General features: G+C 37.6%; 1 protein-coding gene across 4 annotated transcripts; it reads right to left on the reverse strand.

Moving 5' to 3' along the window:
- Positions 1–792: 792 nt before the first annotated feature.
- LOC149851339 (ABC transporter E family member 2) lies at positions 793–11202 on the reverse strand. 4 transcript variants are annotated; one of them, XR_016433373.1, is made up of 13 exons: positions 11034–11202; positions 9026–9111; positions 8821–8918; positions 8615–8732; positions 8402–8491; positions 7619–7923; positions 7322–7517; positions 7056–7241; positions 6625–6894; positions 1493–1738; positions 1279–1415; positions 1087–1186; positions 793–995 (listed from the first exon to the last, which is right to left on the reverse strand). XR_016433373.1 is itself a non-coding variant. In XM_090014742.1 (12 exons), exons 1-11 carry the CDS (start codon positions 11134–11136, stop codon positions 1296–1298), a joined length of 1818 nt encoding a protein of 605 aa, XP_089870868.1. In that variant the 5' UTR covers positions 11137–11202; the 3' UTR covers positions 1079–1186; positions 1279–1295. The 4 variants fall into 4 exon arrangements, 3 of the variants coding, with proteins under 3 accessions (XP_089870868.1, XP_089870856.1, XP_089870876.1); XM_090014742.1 differs by lacking the exon at positions 793–995 and having other exon boundaries at positions 1079–1186; XM_090014730.1 differs by lacking the exon at positions 793–995 and having other exon boundaries at positions 1079–1415.
- Positions 11203–24849: the final 13647 nt, after the last annotated feature.

Genomic DNA, 24849 nt, shown 5'->3' on the forward strand with positions numbered 1-24849 from the left:
TAGGAAAACAAGTTTCACAATTCAACAAGAAACTTCTGGTAACTATGGTTTATTTTGAGAGATGAATATATGAATTATTGGTCATATTTTGCTTAATTTTCTTGAAATTTTCCTATATCGTAGCATAGATCAAAGCGTGGCTTTAGCCAATCTGACAATAGATTTGCATTTCTCTCATGCAAAAACACATGCACAAAGTAAACAGAGGCTAGAAAAGGTCATAACGATTTTTTTTTTTAAGCAGGATATATGGTTCTCACATGAAGACTACAGTAATCTCAACTTATTGACCTACCAAAACTCATTCCTGTCCCTGCACCTAAGGGTGCACACTAGTCGAGTTCGAGTCAAACTGAGGTTGTTCAAACTTGGCTCACTCAGAAAAACCTTTGTTCAAGCTTGGCTCAAGCTTAGAACCGAGCTGGAACAGCCTTGTCCAGACTCAGTTCGGTCCCAAGCTTGAGCCAAGCTGAGCTTTACCCGAGTTTAAAAAAAAGTATTGTTCACTTTTGAAGAGGTGGGATTCAATCCCCAACCTCTCCAAACAGTGTACAAATGCCTCACCGTTAAGCCAGTAAAAAGTTATATAGGCATCAGATTGGATACCGTTACCTTTCCAATAAAAGTCAAAAGCCAGACCATTACAGAAACATTAACTGTTATTTATACTTTTGCAAACATATTTTATATATAATATTTTTAATAGCCTAATCGAGCTTTTCGGGCTTTATCAAGTTTAGTGGCTTGATCAAGCTCGGCTCATTTATGTAGATCAAGCCAGGACTTGTGTACAAGCTCCGCTCATTTACTTTCATGGACGAGCTCGAGCTCGAGCCGAGCTTAAATGGGTCAAGCCCGAGCTAGCTCAGCTCGTTGTGCATCCCTACCTGCACCTAGGCACAGGACACCCATGTAGAAACTACTTAAACGCCTGCAATAGTATACATAAACGATGAAGAAACACTCAATCCAGCATCCCTCAAGATCTCAAGTATCTGCATGCAAAGATAAACAATAAAAATAATACTGTCATGCAAAACTGTCATCGAGGATACTAAACATCAAAAGAATGCCAATAGATTCAACCTCTGTGGCGAGCAGACTGCATCATCACCAAGTAACACTTGGACAAAGTCAACAATCAGCAGAACATTCACCACTAAAGTCCAGGCAAACATGGCAAAACCTGGTTGGAAAACGTTTCCATGAAGCTGTATAAGAGGAAGTGATCAAACTTTCAAAGCTTACTGAATAATCACACGCAGAAGTCTACTAAACCTTCATCAGAAACTGCTTCAATCATCAAGGTAGTAATAGGAACCAGCAGCCTTTTGTTCCCTGTCTTTGGTAGAATCTAGTTTGTTTATGCGAGGCCTATAGTTGGTCGGATCTCTTCTAAATGTGATGTCCAGATGCTGCAAAAAAAAAATTCATACCATGACACCTCCTACAAAAATTCATTTACGAGTAAACAAGGGAACAATTAGCTTACCGACAAGAAGAGATTCATCCCCGTCAACAAGGACTGTGGAGCATTAGCAACACAATCCATGGATGGTATCCCCTCATAGACAATCACTCTGTCTGCCAAGTATGTTGCCATTATGAAGTCATGCTCAACAACAAAAGCAGTCTTCTTAGCATGAAGGATGAATCTCTTTATGACTTTTGAAGCCACTATACGCTGTTCTGAGTCCAGATATGCACTTGGCTCATCGATCAGATAGATATCTGCAGGCTGCATGTGATCATAAGATATTCAATAAAGCAGCACATGCAAAATAGTAGTGTCATTGAAGAAACAATGAAGAAGAACAGATAATGGGAAGCTTTCCATTTTTACCCAACCAGAAAATTTTTCATTTCACATCTCTAAATATGACAGATCAGGGCCATTGCTTTTTTTTTCCATGAAGGACAGAGAAACCACCCTCGGAATCAGAAACCTAGTCACTGGCTAAGCCAGACGTACTTGTGATCACTGTCCCAATGGTGTAAACCCGTGGCGCACCCCTTGCCCCCAGGTAGTCGCCAAGCTTCAGCTGAGCAAGGGCTTATACATTGCCCTCATTAATGCAAGGGGCTGATACTCATGGGAATGGAACCCTGACAACCCGACTAGTGGCCAAGGCCCCTTCCACTGCACCAAACCCCTTAGGGCTTGATCAGGGGCCATTGCTTGGTGCAATGATAAAGCATGATCAAACTGTTAGTGAACAATCATGGGCTCAAGTCCTGAGAGTAGTCACTTCTGGTAAAAGGCAGAAGGTTAAGACTGTCTCCAGTCTAACCCTTCCCATCACCTCAGGGTACGAGAACACACCATGTATGACCCTTTTTTATTCAAAAGACAAGATATGCTGCATATATTCATTTACACAGGCTCCAAATATCACATCCGGAACTGCATCCACTCCAGGGTGTGCTCTTTTATGTATAATACATTAACAAGAATCCACAACAAAATATAGCACCATAAGTCAACATGTAAGTATAGAATCTATAGAATCCTTCCTCAGTATCTCTGTAATCTGTAATCAATCTATTTATTATTTTTAATCGAATAGAAAAGGCACAAAAAATAGCGCAAATGGGAATCAGCATGAGCAATTAAGTATGCTTGCATGATTGCAACAAACCCCCCGAGTAGTAGTTTGGCAAACAAAATCTTTATTTATGGACCATTAATGTGTTGTTCATATGCCAGACTATGCCAGACGTGCACACCAGGCACATGCCCCCTATGGTGCACAGGCAGCAACCCTTCAAACACCATGGTATGATCGGGGCACTGATTTCCAGATAGGTCCAATGCAATGCTCCCACACAAATTAGAAGCCCTGAAGAGGCATTCAACCCTCAAGAGACCAAGCCCCCCTCACAGTAAGCAGCATAGTAGCAGAAAATTAAACCTTTTCATTTCCTGATAGACCTCCAAAAAAGTTGAGCCTCCCGGGATTACATTTGCTGCTCTATTCCCAAAACAACTTACAATAATAAAAGAGGTGATTAGAAGCTACTAAACGTGAGAGGGAATTCCCCCACAACCATTCAGCATAGAAACACTAGGAACGATACCCATCAAGGTGGTGTATATTAGTAAGTTGCCCTTTAATACCACTAGGGAGAAAAGAAACACCCAAAACTATTTCCAAAACCCTTCTTTAATGAAGAGAGAGAGGCATTTTTTAAAGAAAGAAGACTAAAGTACAAAGGGGGATAGCAGATCATTTATCTGAGAAACAGAAGGGCACTACATCCACTCAAACACAGAAAAGCTAACTTTACAAGTATTCCAAGAATGCTACCCCTCCTATCAGGAGCATTTGGGCCTGATGCACCATTTGCTCTGGATATGGTTAAACAATTTTTTAACCTTGTCATGACTCACCTTAATGGGTTCTTGTCCAGCAGGTTGATGTAGCATTTGTTATCCATTTAGTTGTCCAGTAGGTTGATGTAGCATTTGTTATCCATTTAGTACCATCACCATGCATAGAGTAATTGAACCTATTAGAAATTAAAGGGAACTACAAAATATCGTCTGATGACTATTTTGTGTCTCATAAAGCAATTTTCACTTGCTGTAAAAATTCCAGCATTTCCATCTCTGCTCCCACAGTAGATGGCATTATCATGTAGTGGAAGCTATAACCACAAAATCTTTGCAGCGTGATGCTTTTTCATACTTCCAACTAACCACAACCATGTATCCGCCCTTTTCAGCACACGAAGTATCAGCCTCTGGGTAAAAGCCCAACTTTGAATGTTAGAAAATTTGAGTAGGCTTCTCTCTCTCGCGAGAAAAAAAAACTCAAGTAGGTTGTGCTACAGCACTCAACACCCTTTTTTTTTTGAAGAAGAAGACAGCAGTCACCACATGTTCACAAAATATAAGAGGGTTAATTGCAACAGAAGATGTGATAAGCATATTGATGATATGTTTGTATGTACATCACTATTATTTTTTCTAAAAATTCACTAAACACAGAAGAACCTGAAAAGGAATCAAAGAAGAATGTCACTCACACAGGATGACCAATGCCCATGCTATGTTTCCACTTTCACTAAGCCTCTAAGCACTTTATTCTAAAGCTGCAAGTTCCTATATGGCTTAGCTCGATATAAATTTATAAATAATGGCAATTGGTTTTAATGCCACAAACTCCAAAGTGTCAAAAACTTTTATCTTCTAGTTCAGCCTTGATATAATTGCCAATGTAATGTTTCCCATGCCGACTGACATGGAGAAAATGGTAAAGTTGCTCAAAACTAGGTGCCCCCATTAATTCCAAGGGCAACAACCATGAGCCCATCTCTAGAAGATCTTGGCCCACATGGTATGGCACCTTGGCCTATTCTACCTTGATGTCTTCATCCAACACATACCGTCGTTTAGTAGAACTTAGAGAATAAATCATCAAAAGCATCTCCAGTTTTACTACAAGTAAGATTTTAACACCTTGTTACTTTTTCACAAACAGCAGATTCTGAGTTTTAATCAAATAAAGAATGCTCCTCGGGATGGAAAAACAGGCAAACAAGAGAAAGTTACTTGGTTCATATTTATTAATTACTTGTAGTTCAAAGCAGCTCAGGAGAAGCTTTCAACTCCCCATCAGATATAGACCATCCAACTCTCTTCAATCTTTCAGCAACACCTCATAGAGAAACTTTTATGAAGCTGCAATTCTAATTTATGCCATCAATAGCTTAGCCCAACCAAAACCCAAAAGACCACTATCCCAGACCAATTGCCTAGAGGATTGCATGGTGTAAAGGAATTTCCATGATAATGAATCCTGTTATGAAGGAAGATCACAATGTTTCCATAGGACTAGATTGAACTGAGGTACCATATTAAACAATAATGGAAATGATATCTTCTGCATATTGCAGTGACAGTGTAATACGTATACATAAATGGTGGCAGTTAACACGAACATGCATTACTAAAACCAGCAAACAAGATCACATCATTTTTAATTAACAAACTAGCGAAAAACTTAAAATCCTAACCCACAAAAAACATACAATTTCTATAGCCAGCTTTAGCTGAAAAACAGAGTCGCTTGGTCAAACAAGTGACAGGCATTCGGTCAGGCAGCCTGCAGGTCATGAGCATGGATTTTTGAGCCATGAGTTTGGTGGGCATGTATCATCAAGCCACAGCCTGTCCAATTTATGAGCCAGGCCAGCCTGTTGTCCATGACTTAAAAGGATTGGGCTTCTTGGCCCAGTCCGTCAGCTGGCTGGACTTGACCAGGCAGCGACTCATCCTACTTATGGGATATGTTACATAGGTGCGGGTATGGGTGCTGACAGACTGGGCGGGAGGGTGTGTGTGTGTGTATATATATATATATATATATATATATATATATATATATATATATATATATATATATATATTGGACAGACCTGGTTCTGTATAGACAGACTGATTCAAACCTGGGTTTACTTTGACCCGGGTCTGAATCAGACTGAGTCAAAGCAAACCCAAAAGAACCAGGTTGGTTCAAAATAGGTTCAGGCCCGATTCAGATCTGGGTTGATTTGACCCAAGTCTCAATCAGACTTGAGTCTAAACAGATCCAGGTCAATCAGATCTGGATCAGACCTGAGTCTGACCAAGATAACACATGGCTGCTTGCTTGTGCCAGGTGTTGTAAAACTATAAAAAAATAAAAAAAGGGGAAAAGGGGAGAGAAAAAGGGGGAAATGGGATTACAAAAGAGAGAGAGAGAGAGAGAGAGAGAGAGAGAGAGAGAGAGAGAGAGAGAGAGAGAGAGCCTCGGCATGGATGCAACAGAGGAGGAGATGGGAGAGGGGGCAGAGAAAGAGGAGAAGCATAAGGGAGCAGGAGAGGAAGAAAGATATGTACCTCTCCCCCCCTAAAATTCCTCCATCCCTTTTAGGGACCCTACCATTCAGGTCTCTCTCTCTCTCTCTCTCTCTCTCTCTCTCTCTCTCCTTTTCCACCTTTTTTTTATAGTTTTACGCCCCCCCCCCTAAATTTTTTTAATGGAAATTGACAGAGTCCATTTTGGACAAAACCGCACCCACGTCTCATCGATGCGGATGCGGCGGCCTGTTAGGCGAGTCCATGTGACATAGCTTATGGGCTAGCAGACAGCCCATGACTACTAATTTGACTTTTTATTTTTAACAACTATTACAACTCATTTTCTTACATTATGTCTCTTTTTCCTGATAACAGATTCAGGTTAACCGCAGAATTCAGTTCTAAAATTGTTTCAGAATAGTAATACATTTGTTATCTCAATCCTAATAGTAACATGCTCTGAAATTGAAATATTCTTGAATTCTTAAAAAGAGTATCTTGAAACAAGTTGCCTGTCATGTGGATAGCCAGAGGTAAGAGGAACTGAATGTAGACAAGCTTAAACCATCATTCATTAAACACAAATCAATCCTTAAAATCCAAACTCTCTCCCTCCCCCACCCCCCAAACCTGGCAGTTTTCTTTTTTGTTTTTTGAAGAAACCAGAGGATTAAAAAAGGAAAAAGTGAAACACAAATGAAATATATAACAAGGCCTTAACCGTATAAGATACCAGCAATATCACAAGAACACAATAAAAAGTAAAGAAAAGAACTTACCTTGCCAAGGCATAGACATAATGCTACTCTCTGCAATTCACCACCAGATAGATTAATAACTTCTTGGTCCATTAATTGCTCTATTTGAAGTGGCTTCATGACATCTGACACAAACTGGGGATGCATATAAGAATCCCTGATCTTTTGATGCAGCAAGTGCCTGACTGTTGATTGGAATTTTGGACTTATTTTCTGTGGTTTGTATGAAACATTGAACTCAGGTATTTCCAACTCTGAGTCCTCCACTGTATCAGGTTTCAGAAGACCAGCCTGCAGAAATTTTAGACGGTGGATAACAAGTATAGGCATGGGAATCCAAAATAAGCTGGAGAAGGGTCACACAACAAATTTCATGAAACTTAATGCACCATAGAGTATTTATAAAATAGCAGTTCAATCAGAAAAATGATATTTCTCTGCAGATTTCATACCAGCATTCGGATAAATGTTGTCTTTCCAGTCCCATTTTCCCCCAGCATTACAATAATCTGGGAATCAGTAAATTCACCCTCAATAACCCGGAGTTTAAAATTTCCCTGTGTTTTTGTCATGGTTGGGTATTTGTATCTAGCATATGTTTGTATCTCTTCTGCGCTTTCTTGTGGTGTCTCTGCAACCTGCATAACACATGCACGTTCAATAACAACCAATAACAAACAGCAAATATTGCTCATATTTATAAGATTTGACTAGTTACCTTAAATGTAAGGGACTCATCTCGAAATCGAAGGTTCTCAGTTGGAACAAATCCTGCTAAGAATATGTTAATACCTTCTCTAACAGAGAAGGGAAGCGTTACAACCCCATATGCTCCTGGCTTTCCATAGAGACAGCAAATGAAGTCTGATAAATAATCTAGGACACTGAGGTCATGTTCAACCACAATCACATAGCTGAAAGAGGAAAGATAAGGCAGTGTCATCTTCCACTTCATCTCCAAAAAAGTTATAACAGAAGACATAAAATGTTAAAGAGAAATGTCTGGAAGACAGACCTGTTAGGCCTAAGCAGTGATCTAATTACTTGTGCAGCTTTCAACCTCTGTTTCACGTCAAGATAACTTGATGGCTCATCAAACATATATATTTCTGCACTCTGAACTGCAACCACTGCGATAGCAAAGCGCTGGAGCTCTCCACCTGATAAATCACCAACATTCCGATCTATAACCTGATTTAACTCAAGTTCTTGGCAAAGCTCTGCTTTCATCTGCTTTTCATCTTTTTGGTCAAGCACCTGGCCAACATTCCCTTGCACTGCTTTTGGTATGTGATCAACATACTGTGGTTTTATAATTGCCTATTCAATGTAACAAAAGTCAATAACAGGAAAAGGATAACAAATCCTAACTCGTACTCTTATTCGGTAGACTTAGTAACCTCACATTATGATGGCAAATGAATCTAATTTTGTGGACACTCACATTATGATGGAAAATGAATCTAATTTATTTGACCATCAAATATGTCATATTCCTGATTTTGATGATGCCCCCATAAATTTGTCAAAGGTTTTCTCTTACCATTAGAATTAATCAATCTGCTAATTGAGTATAACCAGAGTTAATTCCCATCCACAAGCTCAAAAGGACCACACAAAAATTTCAACAAATGTTCACATAAACTACAAAGGATTGGACTGGCATGGTAATCATGGTTTTCTAGCATCAAATTTGCAGAAAGGGAAAGGGATCAACAGATTCATGTGTCAATTTCTAGCAATCATGGGAAGACACTGAGAACCACTAGATTGCAAAAGCAGTAAAAAAAAATGGTACCTTGAGATTGTCTTCCAAAATACGGGTAAAATAATTCTGAAGTTCCGAGCCTCTAAAATAAGTCAAAATTTCCTGCCAATCAGGTGGATTCTGCAGAAAAAACAGTCTCGCTCAATACAATTACATCAAATATTTTCCATGTGAAAAGATGTCCAAGAAAAGCAGTTGTTTCTTCTTTTCTTTATCCTTATAAGTAATAACACAAAGCATTACATTAAATCGTCCCAAGTTAGGCTTCAATTTCCCAGCTAACACTTTGAGAGCAGTTGATTTTCCAATGCCATTTGTTCCAACCAATCCCAGTACCTGTCCAGGCCTAGGAACTGGCAACCTGCATGATTTGACTGTTACAGTTCACAATATCAAAGCAACAACAAATGAAAAGTGACATGCTGCAAAAGTAGCACTGTTATACAAACCTGTGCAGCTTAAAGGTGTTTGCTCCATAACGATGTGTTGTATCTTTATCCAAATCTTTTGGAAGGTTGATGATTTGAATGGCCTCAAATGGGCATTTCTTCATTCATGACGACAAAACATAGAATTCATTCCAGGGCATTTTATTCATTCTAGCCATATAAGATGGAAAATCATCAAGCAAGACTGATAAACAAGTATACACACCTTGACACAAATACCACATCCAATGCACAACTCCTCAGATATGAACGCAATCTTAGAGGCTGGAGTGACCTCAATACACAATTTTCCTACAGAGAAGTAGCTACGATGTTCAGTGACTAAAGAAAATACGACTACTAATACAAAAGAAACTTCCAAATTGTAAAACACTGATGGCAGAAGAGTAGGCAAAATTGCATTGCAGGAAATATTAAAAACTGAAAACCAATAGGAAGAAACATGTACAAAATTATATTTATTGTGCACTCTCATTGCCTATTTCCTATCATTGACAATTCTTTGTCCCAAGTGATCTTTTATCCTTAAAGTGACCAAGCCAATATTGTAATGTTAAAAGAAAACAGACTATATGCCCAAGATCCACCAATAATAATTCATCGATTATAGGATCTAAATTCTAAAACATCTTCCCAGACACTAACTCAGATATTCAAGCAACAGATAAGTGTCACAAACAATCTCAATAGAAGCCTTAGAAGTTAGAAACATGCACAACTACAGTGATCCAAATACAAAGGTCGAATTTTCTACGTGAGACACATCAGGATATGGTAAACATGACCATCAAAATGCTAGATATATAGTTATCAATATCAGCCTCAAGTCTCAACACTATCTAAGAGAGGAAAGTTCACAAGATATCATATGATTTTCTATACATCTTAACAAAATCTCAGCATTCTTGAAAGAAAATAATACAGAATATAAAATAGATAGATTTGCTTTTTTGTTTTTTCGCAAAATCTGAATAAAAGATAGAAAAGCTTTTGAACCATGGAAAAAAATAAGGAATAAACATAAAAATAAACTGAGATAAAAAAAAATGTCATTGTATTCCTGTGAAAATATTGTGATAATAGCATGATAATATCATGATATTCGTTAAAATTTTGAACTGGTGATGTTTTGAAGATATCCGAATATGTTCCCTTTCTTCCATTGTATTGAAATGGAAATATCAGCAACTGTGAGACATGGAAGCAATTGACATGTTTGGACCAAGACAGGAACCAATCTGGCATGACAACTTGAGTCAATCACCTATCAAAGAATTACAAACTACATGCTCTTGCCCGTACAGACTCCCTCTTCTTGCATTCACCTGAACAAACCAATTGGTTCTCTTTCCAGGTCCAAACTAAAACTGAGCCCCAATATCTGGTTCAACCTCTCACAGACTACTATCATTCGCTAAATCAAACAGAATATACGTCAATGCAATAGTAATAAAAGTAATGACATTAATAACAACGGAAACAGTAACAATGATGACAATGACAGCAAAAATAAAAACAAGCAGGATGTTGCTGAGATTTTAACAAAGCCAGTTGCTTCTTATCATGCATTACTGTCACAACTCTTACTTTTTTCATTTCGTCTGAATTTCTTGTTAAAAAAAAAAGATTGTGAGGAGCTTTTAGCAAACAATATATCTTTCCCTTCACGCATTATTGGCCAAATTTTTTCCATTCCCCCCTTTTATCTTATTTCCTCATTCAAACTTTATTCTATTCCATCCTCACTAATTCCTGAACCTTCAGTTTCTATAACTGCAAATCCATCAACAAGTTCATCACAGCAGTTTTCAATTCATCAGTGATAAATTCATCTTTCGAACAAAAACCAGCACAGAGAATTGCACGGAACAAACAAAACCCCAGTTCATGGTAATTCCCCGGGAGATAATAACACAGACAACCAGAAAGATCACACCAAGGCAACTCAATCAAGGAAACAAAAAAGAAGTTTTTAAGGAATCGAGCTCGTTTTTTTGGAACAAATTAACTAAAACAGAAAAGATACTCCAACCGATGACAGAAACAAGAAGAGAAAAGGAAAAACGGAACTATCCCAAAGATTCATCAAAAACTCGAACAAATAGACCAAATTTGCCTGCATTTCATCGCCTGAGTAGTCTATTCTCATGACAAAAAACGCGAAATTCCCCGGAATTAGTGAGAAATCCCGGCATAAAGAAGAGAATCCGAACCTGTTTTGACGACGGGGCAACTCTTTTTACACTCTTGACGGCACTTCTTCGGCTTGCACCGATCTGAGCTCACGATCGCAATCCGAGTCAACCGATCCGCCATCCTTCTTCTCCCACACTGTGCCGATGCGAAACCCTACCGCTCCTCTCCTCTTTAGAAAAAGGGTTCCTTTTCAGAGAGAGAGAGAGAGAGAGAGAGGAAGGTGGAAGAGAAAAAAACTAGCTTTCTCTTCCTCTCTCTCGCAGAGTTTTCCAGCAAAAGGGAGAGAGAATATGGAGCAGAGGTATAAATGACAAAAGTCGTAATTGTTGAAAGGGGGTTGCGGGAAATTTTATTTGCAGAAAGGGGGCGCCAACGTTACCTCTTACGTGGGGGGAGCACACGCCCCTCCTGCGGTAGGGATGCAAACGGATCGGATCCGGATCATCTAAATACATACGACCCGTTTGGAAGAAAGAAAATAGAAAGAAAAAGTACATCTTTTCCACCTTTTCCAAACTGAAGAAAAGATTTTTTTTCCAAAAAGTATGATTTTTATAGGAAATTTTTTTCTACCTAAAGGGGTGGAGGAATTTTTTTATCAAAAGAAAAGTTTCATCCCACACAATCGTGGTCTGCGCTGCCCGCCACAACGATCCTCACCCAGCAGAGCTTTGGCCACCCACCGCTGCAAGCACCCTTCGTCTCCCTCCCGTCGTTGTCGTGCAGCAGCTTCACATGTAACAACAGCTAGAGCAGCGTCACAATGTTGGTGTGGCGGATCCTCCCTAGCGTTTCGATCTCCGCCGGAAACCCGCTCTTCGTCTTCGGTTTTCAAGCGTCCCACAGCCGCTTCACCGCTACTGTCTCTCCCGTCTTCAGCCTCCCCCGATGCCCCCATCCCCACCACATTCTCCTCCGTCAGGCACCCCAACACATCCTCCTCAGCCACCCCCACCTAGCAGAACCACATACGCTTCCACGATCGTTTTCAGGTTGAAATTAAACACCAAAAATCATAAAAATCCGGCATACTGGATGTGGTCTGTTTGCAACAAGCCTTGTACAGAGAGAACCACTACTCTTTTTTTTTTTTAAAGGCAAGCTGGGGTTAGGCAGACCCCTACCAGTGGAGCAAAGCAAAGCTAATCAGGTTTAACAGGGTCCATTCTAATCTATTTTAGTTTTTAAATTTGTTTGGATCTTTATGTTTGAATATTAAATCATTATGTTTTGATTCATATTGTTAGGATAGGTCTTAATCTTTTTAGAAGGTCATTTAATTCAAAATAAAAAAAATATTTATTTACAAGTGAGAGAGTTTGTAATTAACTAGTTAAATGAAATATAAAGTCAAGTATTTTAGTTTTACTTATTTTTTTTATTTTCTTCAAAATTTTACTTTTTTTTTAGATAATCTTATAATTAGATTTACAGTATCAGAACTAGGTTCATCCTTTAATTCATTGGAACTAACTATTCTAGCTGTTGGATTTTTCAGATCCGTCAAGCAAGCTCGATAAGCAAATCTTGATAGAAATATGACATACAACTCTCTAACAACATTGATGGTACCGGACCTCCTCCAACAACTGATTGGGGTCTTAACAACCGACAAATCTTCTCGCCCACCTGCCTGCTCTCCTGTTGCCTGTTACTCTCATGCGAAAAGTTATGGTGCAACTGCCGGTGAGAACTCGTCCGGCTACGACGGTCTGGCAGCACCCTCCCCATCTGGTTGAATCTCCTCCATTTGCTCTTGTTGCACGAGCGGTGGTGGGTGGTTTTCCTAGCCCCTACCAGCCATGTTCAACCCAGCGGCCAAGGCAATGGTTGTCGTCCAGAATCCGACTGGCAATCTGCCATCGGCCGTTCCTGAGTGGTGAGACCCTCAAGCCCTCGTTGGATCTCCGACTAATACCTTCCCCTTTTCCCTTCTCCCCTTTGCCGCCTTTTCCTTTACTGTGACATCGCCACTGCCCACCACCACCGTCTTCTTTTTCTGCCACTGCCCACCACCATCTCGTTACCTCTGGCAATGAGTTGGCCACCGTGCCGATCCTCCTAATTTCCTAGATCACCCATTGCCTCCTCTTCTTCTACCGATTGTTTTTATTTACCCTCTCCCAACCATCTACCTCCCATTCCTCTCTTGTGCAAAATTGCTAGCCACCAACAGTTTGGTCAACCACCGACTGGGATCAGTCGATTAGTTGTAATTGGCCTTCCTTAGCCAGAGATAGCCATGGTTGCCGGCGGCAAGCCCTGCCGAAGCCTTCACCGACCCCTCTGCTCTGCCCGACACCTCCCCATTTCTCCCATCACCACCACCTCTTTCCTCCTATCCGACCACCCATGAAGGGTGCATGCCAGCCGGAAGCCGGCCTGTTGGTCGCCATCGGCACCTCATCTCAGGTGAGTGAGGGAAGGGCTTGATATTCTTTTTTTATTAGATTCTGCTTTTGGATTACATATTTCTTTTTTATTAGGTTTGACCTTTGGATCTAAGATCACTTGTTTTATTTATGTTAAAATCAAATAAAAGCAATTTGAGTGGTATGATCCACGGATTAGTCTTTTATCTATACTAAAGCGGCACAAAAAATTTAGTAGATATAGTACGATCTAACATTTGTTCATTCAATCCCATCCAAGAAAAAAAAAAACTTTTCTTGCAAACCCCTTAAAATGTTCTCCAAACCATAGTGACAAATATTGCGAGATTTATGAAAAAATCTTGCGATAATATCTTGAGAAATTGCCTGAAAGTTTAAAAAGGCAATTTCTTGCAAGATTTTCAAAATATTGCGAGATTTATGAAAAAACATAAATACCGCAATTTAAAGGTGATATTTACGTTTTAAACTGCTATTTATCGAGAAAAAATCATGTATTTTTATTTTAAAATAATTTCTATTAATATTTTCTTATAAAAAATACCTTTTATATTTTTAATTATTTTTTTATTTTTGAAATTTGAAAAAAAAATACAAGATTTATGATTTTTTTTTAAAATTTTTTGTGAGTTTTTGAAAAGCGAGAAATTACTCACTATGCTCCAAACCCATCGAGGGTGAAAAGACAGGTGCAATATGATTGCACAAATATTTGTGCATTAAGAACCCTCCATGGAGCCCAAACCCTGATGGTTAATGCACAAATTTTGTGTCCTGATTGAAACTGGTTCGGTTGTGCACCAGTTCTCCCCTTCTTTTAATTATCTTTAAGTTCTAAATCAGCCAACATACCTTAATTAGAAAGGAAAACTAATGATCAGGGTTACACGACGAGCCCAACTAGCTTGAACTCTTGAACTCAGGTTGTTTAAGGCCAGCTCAAACTAGTTTAAGTAAATGAGCTGAACTTGAACGAGAAGCCGAGCTTGATCAGGCTTTCAAGCTCGATTAGCCCGATTAAGCTCGGGTAAGACGGTTATATATGGGCTAGGTTTAGGATATGTAAAAATTTTATTGCTTAAAAAACAGATAAAAAGAACTATTCAAGTGGGTAGGGCATTACACCAGTGGGTCGGAGGAGGCAGATATGAATCTCACTGTCTACATATTGAACGTGGATGAATTTATTATTGAAATGAACTAAGCTCAAGCCGAGCATGGCTCGAGCTTGACCCGAGCCGAGTTTGTACATGGCTAGAGATGAGCTTGAACATGTCATTTTTTGAACGAGCCGAGCCTTTTGAGCTTAAGCTCCGCTTTGTGCAGCCTGACTAATGATCAAAGCCACCAGAGTTATAACCAAAGATACCTTTACAAAATAAAGAAAAGAAAAGAAAAGAAAAGGTGACCTAAAATATATGGGCTTGTTTTGTGCTTGGAATAATCTTATTCATTTGCTTAGAAGCTTATTCAATTCATTGGAATAATCTTTGCCTAAAATGAAGTAGTGCCTTTGGCATGAACTAAAAGATTGGTGGGCCCCTCTACATTGAGCATAAAGGGATGCAACATGATTGTCAAGCTGGGATAGATTCCCAATCTATTCGCTGATATTTTTCCATGGTATTTTGGTGGTAGATTAGAAAGGCACTCAATTGAATCCTATTAGGGGCAAATGTTGCCAAGTGGATCAAGGTAGTGCATTGTGGATCAGTCATTTAAAAACCCTAGATTTTCTGGATCCGTTGTACTCACATTCCACATAATTGATTGGAGCAAGTTCAGAGTGATTACCCATGAAATATCCACTGGAAAGTGATTGCCCATGAAATATCCACTGGAAAGTGATTACCCATGAAATGGCTTTTCTTCAGGTACTTATCAAAGTAAAAAAGATCATGGTTTGATTGGAAGAATGATCATAACTTCATAACATTTAGTTTTTGGTGAATAATTAGGGTATGAGCAAAGATGCCTTTGAAAACACAACATGATCACTCAATAAGCACCTTCTTCTGTTAGTATAATGTGATTTCATTTGTTGCTTCTTTTATTCCAGTCGATGCCTTGATAGAATCTTCATAGGTTGCAGTAATATGGTTTGAAGGAATGAGTTTGTGCATCCGAACCACTAGAATGTGTTTACTGGAAATATGTGAACTAGTGTGTGAATTAGGATTTCTGATGCTTTTTCTCATGAATCTGACCTTGCAGATGCATTCAACGCGGTTCATTTTCTAGGGATCGATGGTTGGATCGCGTATTTTCGATGAAAAATATATGATTTTTGAATGCTCGAATATTTACAAAAATTCTGAGCTATTGATTTAAAAGCCTTAAAAGATCCCGCATATGCGTCGCAATAGGCCGATCCTAGAGCTTGTACCCATAAAACCAAGTATGTAGATCACACCAGCAGGGTAAAATTTAACAAAAAAACTCAAGAAAATCTAAGTTCACACTCCAGTTAGCATATTTCCGTGAACATATCCTAGCGACTGCGCTTCTCCTCATTGTGTACACCCGCATAACTATCCCAAGTTCAATAGTCTCTAGCAATGTTATCAGTATTGGTGCGTATCGGCCTGAATCGATTATTTTTTAATAAATGTAAAAAATACCAAAAAATACTTTTTAATATTATTTTAAATTTATTTTAATGGGTTTAACATGTGTCACGTTATGATTGATACATAATATTTTATTATTATTTTTTAGGCGATATGGAACGAATCAGCTGAGTATTGGTACAGCTGTTTCGGTGGCCCAACGATTCAGGGTCGATACCGATACTGACAACATTGGTCTCGAGCATTTTGAGTTTTTTTGGTGACACAAGTGCAGCTCAACTTTGCCAATATCATGTAGTTGCTTGATTCAACAAAATTCTCAAGTTGTTTAACAAGCTGAGGCCCCATTTGTCCTTTTTTTTTATAGAAACCACCACTAGAATCAGAGACCTAGCCGAGTTGGCTTTGCCTGCCATACTTATACTTAGGGTAGCTGTCCTGGCAGCATAAAACTCCTATGTCTCACCCTTACTGAGGATCACTTTGAACAAAAAAAAAAGAATGATTTTGCAAACACTGGTTAAAATGACTGTTCTGCCAAAGAATGAACTATGTTGAAAGATTGAGGAAAGAGCAAAAAAATCAATAAGTCAGAGCCATGATTTTTCTCAGTCCTATACATGAGTACGATGATGTAAGAATTGAAATACTCACATAAGACCTTTTTCTAACCCCAAAGCCACCGAGTTGTTTGGATTCTTTGGAAAGAGTTTTAATTGTTTTCTTTCACAAGACAAAAGATTGATGGTCACTTTATTTCACGATAATTTTCATGCCACGATATTGCTAGGGTTGTCAATGGATCAAGTTTGTATGAGGCACCTGACTCAACCTAAAACCCAATTTTTTTAGTATGGTTATAAAAGGTGCCAACCTGAATAATATTCAGGTCGATCGAACTGTAAAACCCAAGATTTTTTTTTGGTAATTAAAGTAAATAAATGATGAATTATTGGTACATCTATGATTATAGAGTGAATTCTTGATTTCAACTAATTATGATTTTTCTTCTAAAGTTATGAAGAACATTGTAAAAATAATTGTAAAATTTAAAGCATGTGGACTAAACAAGAAAGAAAATGATTTTAGATTATGGACATTAGATTTGGATCTAAATCCTAGCATTTGGATCCAATATGGATCAGTGATAACATTTAGATTGAATCTAATTTATTAAAATATTAATTGGATTCAATAGTAATGGATTGGACCTTCATATAGAACGTCTTATATGGACCCCATTTAGACTCAAGAGTTCATGTGGTTTATAGTCTCATCCAGTTTTAATTTAAAATAATAAATAAATAAATAAATAAATAAAATAAAATAATAAAATAAGACTTTAATTAAAAAAATAGATTACATTATTAATTAAGATAATAAAGAGGGTGGGACGTCCCACACCTCTTGAATAAATTAAATTAACTGGATAATTAATAGTTGCTAGCTTGTGGAAAAGTCAAACCTAAAGAATCCTAGGAAAATTGAGTAACTATTTGGGAAAGAAGTCTAAAAGATGAAGTTTTAACTAGGTTAGGACTCCTCCCTCTTCCACATGATTTTGAGAGGGGAGATTTCTAACACTTTCAGAACTTTGGGTCAGAAGAGAGGGCTATATAAACCCCCTCCCACACACCCCTCTTATTTTTAGTATGTTAAAAAAATAGAGAAAAAATATTTTCTCTCTCTCTCTTCTCTTTTCCTTTCTTGCTTATTTTTCTTCTGCTTTTCCTATTCACGTGTAGGAGGTTTGGATTGTGTGGTGAGTAGCCATTAAACCTGCAAAACCTTTGTGGTGAAGAGATCGGATCAACCGATTTCCTTTTAGTTTAGCAAATCTATTGATTTTTCAGGTAAGATTTACATTATATATACTTTGTACATACACCAAGCATATATATATATATATATATATATATATATAACATAATGTCTCATAGGTGTATTTGCATGATTAGATTAGTAATACACATTTTCTTTTATGGAAAATTTGTTATTTGGATTTACAAAGCACGAATCATGGGTTTTTCATCAAAACATTTTTGAAAGGTATGCTTAAATAGGGTTTCTTTATTAATTCAGGTTAGATTTGGCCATAACATATTTTTCTTTTGGTGATATTCATAAGTTAGCCTTTTGAAATCTGGTTAAATCTAAAATACTGAGATTTCAAAGGTTTTATGGCCTCAATAAAGTTTTTAGCAAAAATGTTTTTTGAGAAACTTTTGTTTGAGATGACTGATACATTTTTTCCTAACTGGTTTAAAAAATAATTCTGTATCTCCTAGAATATCAGTCCAAAAAATCTAAATAAAAATATTTGGTTAATCTACATATCTTGGGCTTAATTTTATCATATTGTTTTATCTGATTTGGATTTGTATTGAGCAAGCAATGTTCATTCTAATAGAGCTTCAGTTTTAGGCTCTGATTACAGGACTGTTTTGACCTATCTTTTGAAAAGGTATGAAAGCCCAAGCAAGATCACTCCGAATAATTTATAAAAATTTGGGTGAAGTCCAATACATAATAAAAGATGGTGTAAAATGAGATTTGTCAAAAATATTTTTTATAAATCCCAAGAAAATAATCTATCTGATAAAAATTTTGCAGCTTACAGATTCTGGATTATAACTCTATCAAAACAAGGTTCAATAGAAGAATTGTAATTATTTTGCTATAAATTATTTTAAAGATCGGTTTATTGGGTTGTATTCTTGATAGGTAAAGGCAACCACAGTAAAAATATAATGATTTTATATACGATCTGTAATTTTTGGTAGATTTTATAAAAATGGGTTATCAAGGATCTAAATTTCCCTGATGACTTGTACTTATGATTAGATAGTAACATATTTAGATCTTATTGTTTAACTATTTTTTCTATCATATTCTGCATATTATCAGTGTTAAGACATCTTACTAAATCATAAACAAAAAATCAAATACTGAGAAAAATCTAAATTTGAATTTGTGCAAGTTGTATTTAGAAGATATTGCTAAAGTTTGACTGTTATGCAAATTAACTATTTTGGTTGATTTCAAAGAAGAGTATTTCTGTATATATGATTGTGTTCAGCATGTGTAGCTTGTTAAATAACTAAAATCATGCTTGACTTAATAAAAATTGAATGGTTTGTATTTAAGACAATCAAAACCCTTGTTTCTCATAAATCGATTTAGGGTTTTGGGCTCTTTCATGGATTTCGATGCCTATAAATGCATATGTTGTTGGAATTTAATTTTTCTAAGTTATTTGCAGCATGAGCTGAATTAAATTATATGTATTTACCTTGGGTAAGCATGGATATAACTGAACATAATTAAAAATATATGAGCCTTCCGATTTGGGCTTATGGGGGCTTGGATCGGGAAAATCAGCTGGTGTGTTTTTTGTTATGGGTTAGTTGTACTAAACTCATTGATTCAATATGTTATCATTGATGTTTTAATCAGGCCTGATGTAATTTAAAGTACTAAAAAATAAATATTTTAATCAGAGTCATGTCGATTTGCTCAATAAAGGTTTATAGGAGCTCTTATTGGTAAAGTCAGGTTTCATGACTCCAATTATGTTTTGATGTTTTATTCAAAATTTTCATAAATTTAGTTTTGAGTTATATCAGATCTAATATAAATATTTTTTACAGACATAGAGGTAAGTTAGATCACGATCAATAAGTTATGGTTTTGGTGTAACGATGCCTTGTTTCAGAGAAATAGGCTCCTACACAAATTGTGATTAATATTCATGATCTAAACAATTCATTACAACTTAACTGCATTTATTTTCATGATAAATTGAACATGATCATAACCTTATTTACAAAAAATGTGACTTATGAATCTGGACATGTTTGATTGCATTGTGATTCATAGAATGCTATATAACTAAGATAATGATGAATGTTGATTTCTATTTATTGAAATTATGTGATACTGAATGAATAATTATTGAATAACATGTTTACATGATTTATTGTTTATGAGAATGCATGTAATACTTTGAGATGCAGTATTTGTAAAATGCATGCAGGGAGATAGAAATCCCACAAGATTGCATGAGCATTAGGTGCTCAATAAAATGCTGAATTAAGGTTTCAAAGAGGGAACAATAAGATGATAATGCACTAGCCTAAATAGTAGATGTGTTTACCCATGACCTAATTAATAAGATAATTCTGAGCATGATTCCAGGTAGGGGTGGCAATTTCGGACACGACCCGCCAACCCGCTTCTTAGCCAGGTTCGGGTTTGGCTTAAACGGGTTTGTGTCGTAAACGGGTCGACCCGCCTAACCCGTTTATTAAACATGTTGGGTTCGTGTTAGGGGTATGCCAACCCGTTTAATAAACGGGTTAGAAGGGTTGGGTCAACCCGTTTACCCGAACCCGACCCGCCCGCCAACCCGTAAACTTTTCAATGTAAAACCCTGAACCTGACCTGCCAACCCACCCGCTAACCAGCCAACCCGTTTACCCGACCCGACCCGTTTATTAAACAGGTTAACCGTGTTGTGTCGAGTTACCCGTTTAATAAATGGGTTGGGTTCGTGTTTGCCACAGCCGACCCGTTTAATAAACAGGTCGGGTTCATGTTGAGGTATGTTGACCCGCCGACATGACCCGCCAACCCGACCCGATTGCCACCCCTAATTCCAGGTATGCCTTTACCGAGATATGCTAAATTGGAATGGTCCTTGGTCTACCTTAGAGAGTAAAGCAATATGAAACTCTCTGGGTCCTTTTCCTTTTATGTTGCGAGAGGTAATGCCTCGATGCCCCCCCAGTCAAGAGAATTTAAGAGAGACAGAACTGCCTCTTTTGTCCTAGGTAGGCATGTCCCTAGGTCTTCTGCAGAAGTGAGTGATCGATCACCATATGGAGTTAAGCCATTCCTCAAACAATGTCTCTCGGTGCACGTTGCTATGTCTCACGACCTGACTTCGCTCCTATCGGATGACTCTGTTAGTTAATCAGAAAATTAAAATATATAGCATAACAAACATCTGAGTAGTCTAGTTTGTTTCGTAGAGGGCCTACATATACCGATTAGTTTTTTGGTAATCAAGTGGAAACTTAAAATATATGCTCACTTTACTTTTTTGCACTTTTATATATGCTCATATGATTATGTGGATGCATGCATATGATTAAATATCTTGTTTCAATTATATTATTGTTGTGCATGCCTGAAATTATGATATCATACTTGTGCATATTTTGCGAATTATGAATTCATGAACTTTACTGTTTAGTAATTTATCTGCATGTTAAATATTGAACTTTGTATAATGTGATTGATACATGTTATGCAAGCTTAGTGTGTTGTATAATTGTGTTATCTGTGTGAATCTTACTGAGACTCTTCAAACTTTTATGTTTTCAAAATAAAATATTTTTTAGGTGACATGTGATCTGATGGAACGAATGCAGGATGTTGTGAGTGTGTTGTGTGAGACTAATTATTTCGAGATTCTGGGGGCTATCTGTCAAACTTTAATTTGATAACTATTTGACTATTTAATTATCAATTTTTGGATATATGCTTGAATGCTTTGTTAATTAGATAGACTATTCAATATTTCAATTAATTTCTTTTAAGTATGGTCGAATGAGTGTGTTTAAAAATGTAATACGTATGAGAGGTTTAACAAAAAATCTAAAATGTTTAATTGATTTTAATTCAATATTTTTTGTTGTGTTTCTCAACGTAAATAAAGATATTTGGGTTTTGTCATTTGGATGCCTTTTTCTTGAACTTTGTTTTAAGGAGCTATTAAATGTAGATGCACGTGCAACCAGACTCTTTAGAGCTTAATTCGGTTAAGGCAATGCTAATGATGAAATATTTTAATTAATGATTCATTTATATAATGGTTCAATCGGGTTGTTAATGGTGGTTCCGTACTGGATCTAGTACTAGGAGGCTAAGACATGCTCGTGCTTACGCTCAGGCAGACCGTTTAGTACTTGGTATAGTTGGAACGTGTCTATTGGTGAGACCATTGCATTATTACATATTAAAAAAAAATTACTAGTATTTTTTGGGTTAAAATTTGTTAGGGCATTAAAGTTGGACTTAGGTATTGGGTCATGACCAGCATGCACATAACCTTTGCTGATGCAATTACAACTGCTACAATCTTGTTAGCGGAGTGGGAGAAAGGAAAGAAGGAATCATTCAAGCCGCCCACAAAGACTAATGATCATCGCAGTCAGCATCCCTCTGGCGGGAAGAAGTTTGTTCCTCCTGCCAAAAGGCAAAAGCAGCAGGCATGGAAAGGTCAGCAGCAGTCGCGGCAGCAGAGATTTAGGAAGAGGTGCCAAAAGTGCAATAGGGTGCACAGTGGATCAACATGCACTAGGGAGACTACCATTTGTTATTACTATAGTGGGAAGGGCCACTTTGCTCAGGATTGTTTAAGAAAGCAGGGTGATAAGGGGCGACAACAGCTTGGGAAGGGCCAGCCCTAGCGACAACCGCAGTAGCAGCAATAGTAGGTTTAGCAGCATAACCGGGTGCCAAGATGTATGTATGCCGCTATAACAAATCTGTTGCAGTCAAATGACTTTGTTCAAGGTACGATTTTTATGGAGGGATATGCCGCTTTAGTTTTTTTTATAGTGGGTCTACTCATTTCCTTTGTTTCAGTAGATTATGCTAATCAGTTGGGATTGCCTATAGAACCACTTATCTTTGTCCTTGATTTTCGTACCCTAGTTGGGAATAATTCTTAGTGTGTTTCTCATATCCAGAATGTAAGTATAAAGCTACAGGGGCAAGTCTTACTTGCTAATCTAATCCTACTTAATATGAAAAGTTATGATGTCATATTAGGAATTGACTGGTTGTTCGAGCATTATGACAGTATTTTGTGTTGAGAAGGAAAAGTTATGATATCGAGACCAGATATCCCATAGATAGAGTTTAAGATATCCAGACCTACTTTATATGGTTGTATCATCTCTACAGTGAAGGCTCAGAGATGTTTAAATAAAGGACACACCATATTTTTGGTTAGTGTGGTTGGGATAGAGTATGATATTTCATTGATAGAGGACCTCGAGGTCGTCAATGAGTTCTGAGGCATTTTTCCAGAAGATCTCTCGAGACTTTCACCAATTAGAGATGTGGAGTTCAATATTGACTTGTTGCTTGGAACAACGTCGATTTCTAAGGCACCCTATCGTATGATGCCAGCTGAGCTTGAAGAATTCAAGAAACAGTTGCAGGAGTTGGTGGATCACTGATTTGTTAGACTGAGTGTTTCACCTTGGGGAGCACCAGTTTTATTTGTTAAGAAGAAAGATAGCTCTATGAGGTTGTGCATAGACTACTACATGCTCAACCAAACCACCATTAAAAATAAATATTTGTTGCCCTGGATCGAGAATTTGTTTGACCAGTTGTATAGAGCAAAGATATTTTCGAAGATCGATCTTCGTTCCGGCTATCATCAGCTTCAAGTGAAGGATAACGATATCCAGAAGACCGCTTTTCAAATGAGATATGAACACTACGAGTTTATGGTGATACCATTCGGGCTTACGAATGCCCTGACCGTATTCATGAATTTGATTAATTGAGTGTTTCATCCCTACCTCGATTCCTTCATTATTGTCTTTATAGACAATATTTTAGTATACTCTAAGAGCAAAGAACACCATCGAGATCACTTGAGAATTGTACTCAGTACACTCTGAGAACACCAATTATATGTCAAGTGCTCTAAGTGTAAGTTTTGGCTCAAGGATGTTATATTCTTAGGTCATGTGATCTCGAAGGATGGTATTGTCGTAGACCTTGCTAAGGTAATTGAGTTTTTCTAACTGTTGTTTTGATGTAATAAATTCATAAAATTATATTTTTGTTGAATAATTTTGGATTATTTTGAAGGTGAATGCAGTTTTAGACTTGGAGCAACCGAAGAACGTCTATGACATCAGGAGTTTTCTTGGATTAGCGGGTTATTACAAACATTTTATCCAAGACTTCTCACCAATAACTTTGCCTATTACTAAGTTCTTAAAGAAGGGAACTAGGTTTGAGTGGGACGTCAAGTGCGAGAAGAACTTTCAGACTCTGAAAAGGAAGCTCACGACAACCCCTATTTTGGCTCTGTTGTTTGGCAGAGGAGGTTTTATGGTCTATACCAATGCCTCAGGCATTGACTTAGGATGTGTTCTTATACAGTATGAGAAGGTTATTGTGTATGTGTCTCTTCAGCTTAAGATTCATGAGAGAAATTACCTCATTCACGATCTAGAGTTAGAGACAATTGTCTTTACACTAAAGATATGGCGCCACTATTTATACAAGGAGAAGTTTGAAGCATTTTTAGATCATAAGAGTCTAAAATATGTTTTCGCTCAGAAGGAGCTCAACATGAGGCAATGAAGGTGGTTGAAGTTCATCAAGGACTATGAGTTTACTATCTCTTACCATCTAGGGAAGGCCAATGTGAAAGCTGATGCGCTCAGTAGAAAGACATGAGGCATTTCGGCCAGCATGCTGGGAATAAGGTGAAAATTGTTGGAAGACTTTGTGGCATGGCAGTCCTTTGCTATTGATGCATGGGTAATTCAGTTATCTAGCGTGACCATTTAGTTTGATCTCATCACTCGGATCATTGCAGTTCAAAAGGAAGACCCCCAGTGTGAGAGATTGGACGCTCTTGCTCAGTTGGAACATTCATCTTTTAAACAGAGATAAAATGGGAGTATATGGATGAAAGAACATATTTGTTCTCCAATGATCACAAATTGAAGGAAGAGCTGCTGGAAGAGGCTCATAGATCCAAGTACACCATATATCCAAATAGCACTAAGATGTTTAAGGATTTGCAGAGGAGGTATTGGTGGAATAGA

The sequence above is a fragment of the Nuphar pumila genome, chromosome 1 (genome assembly GCF_984573655.1).
Source record: "Nuphar pumila chromosome 1, dmNupPumi1.hap1.1, whole genome shotgun sequence".
In the NCBI taxonomy this organism is placed as follows: domain Eukaryota; kingdom Viridiplantae; phylum Streptophyta; class Magnoliopsida; order Nymphaeales; family Nymphaeaceae; genus Nuphar; species Nuphar pumila.

What these genes read in the sequence shown, in the direction of transcription:
- LOC149851339 (XM_090014742.1), bottom strand. Translation starts at nt 11,136, where the DNA reads ATGGCGGATCGGTTGACTCGGATTGCGATCGTGAGCTCAGATCGGTGC. An exon ending in TTGCCCCGTCGTCAAAACAG is followed by an intron (nt 9,112 to 11,033) that starts GTTCGGATTCTC and finishes ACTTCTCTGTAG; the next exon opens with GAAAATTGTGTATTGAGGTC. An exon ending in CAACATTTATCCGAATGCTG is followed by an intron (nt 6,895 to 7,055) that starts GTATGAAATCTG and finishes AAATTTCTGCAG; the next exon opens with GCTGGTCTTCTGAAACCTGA.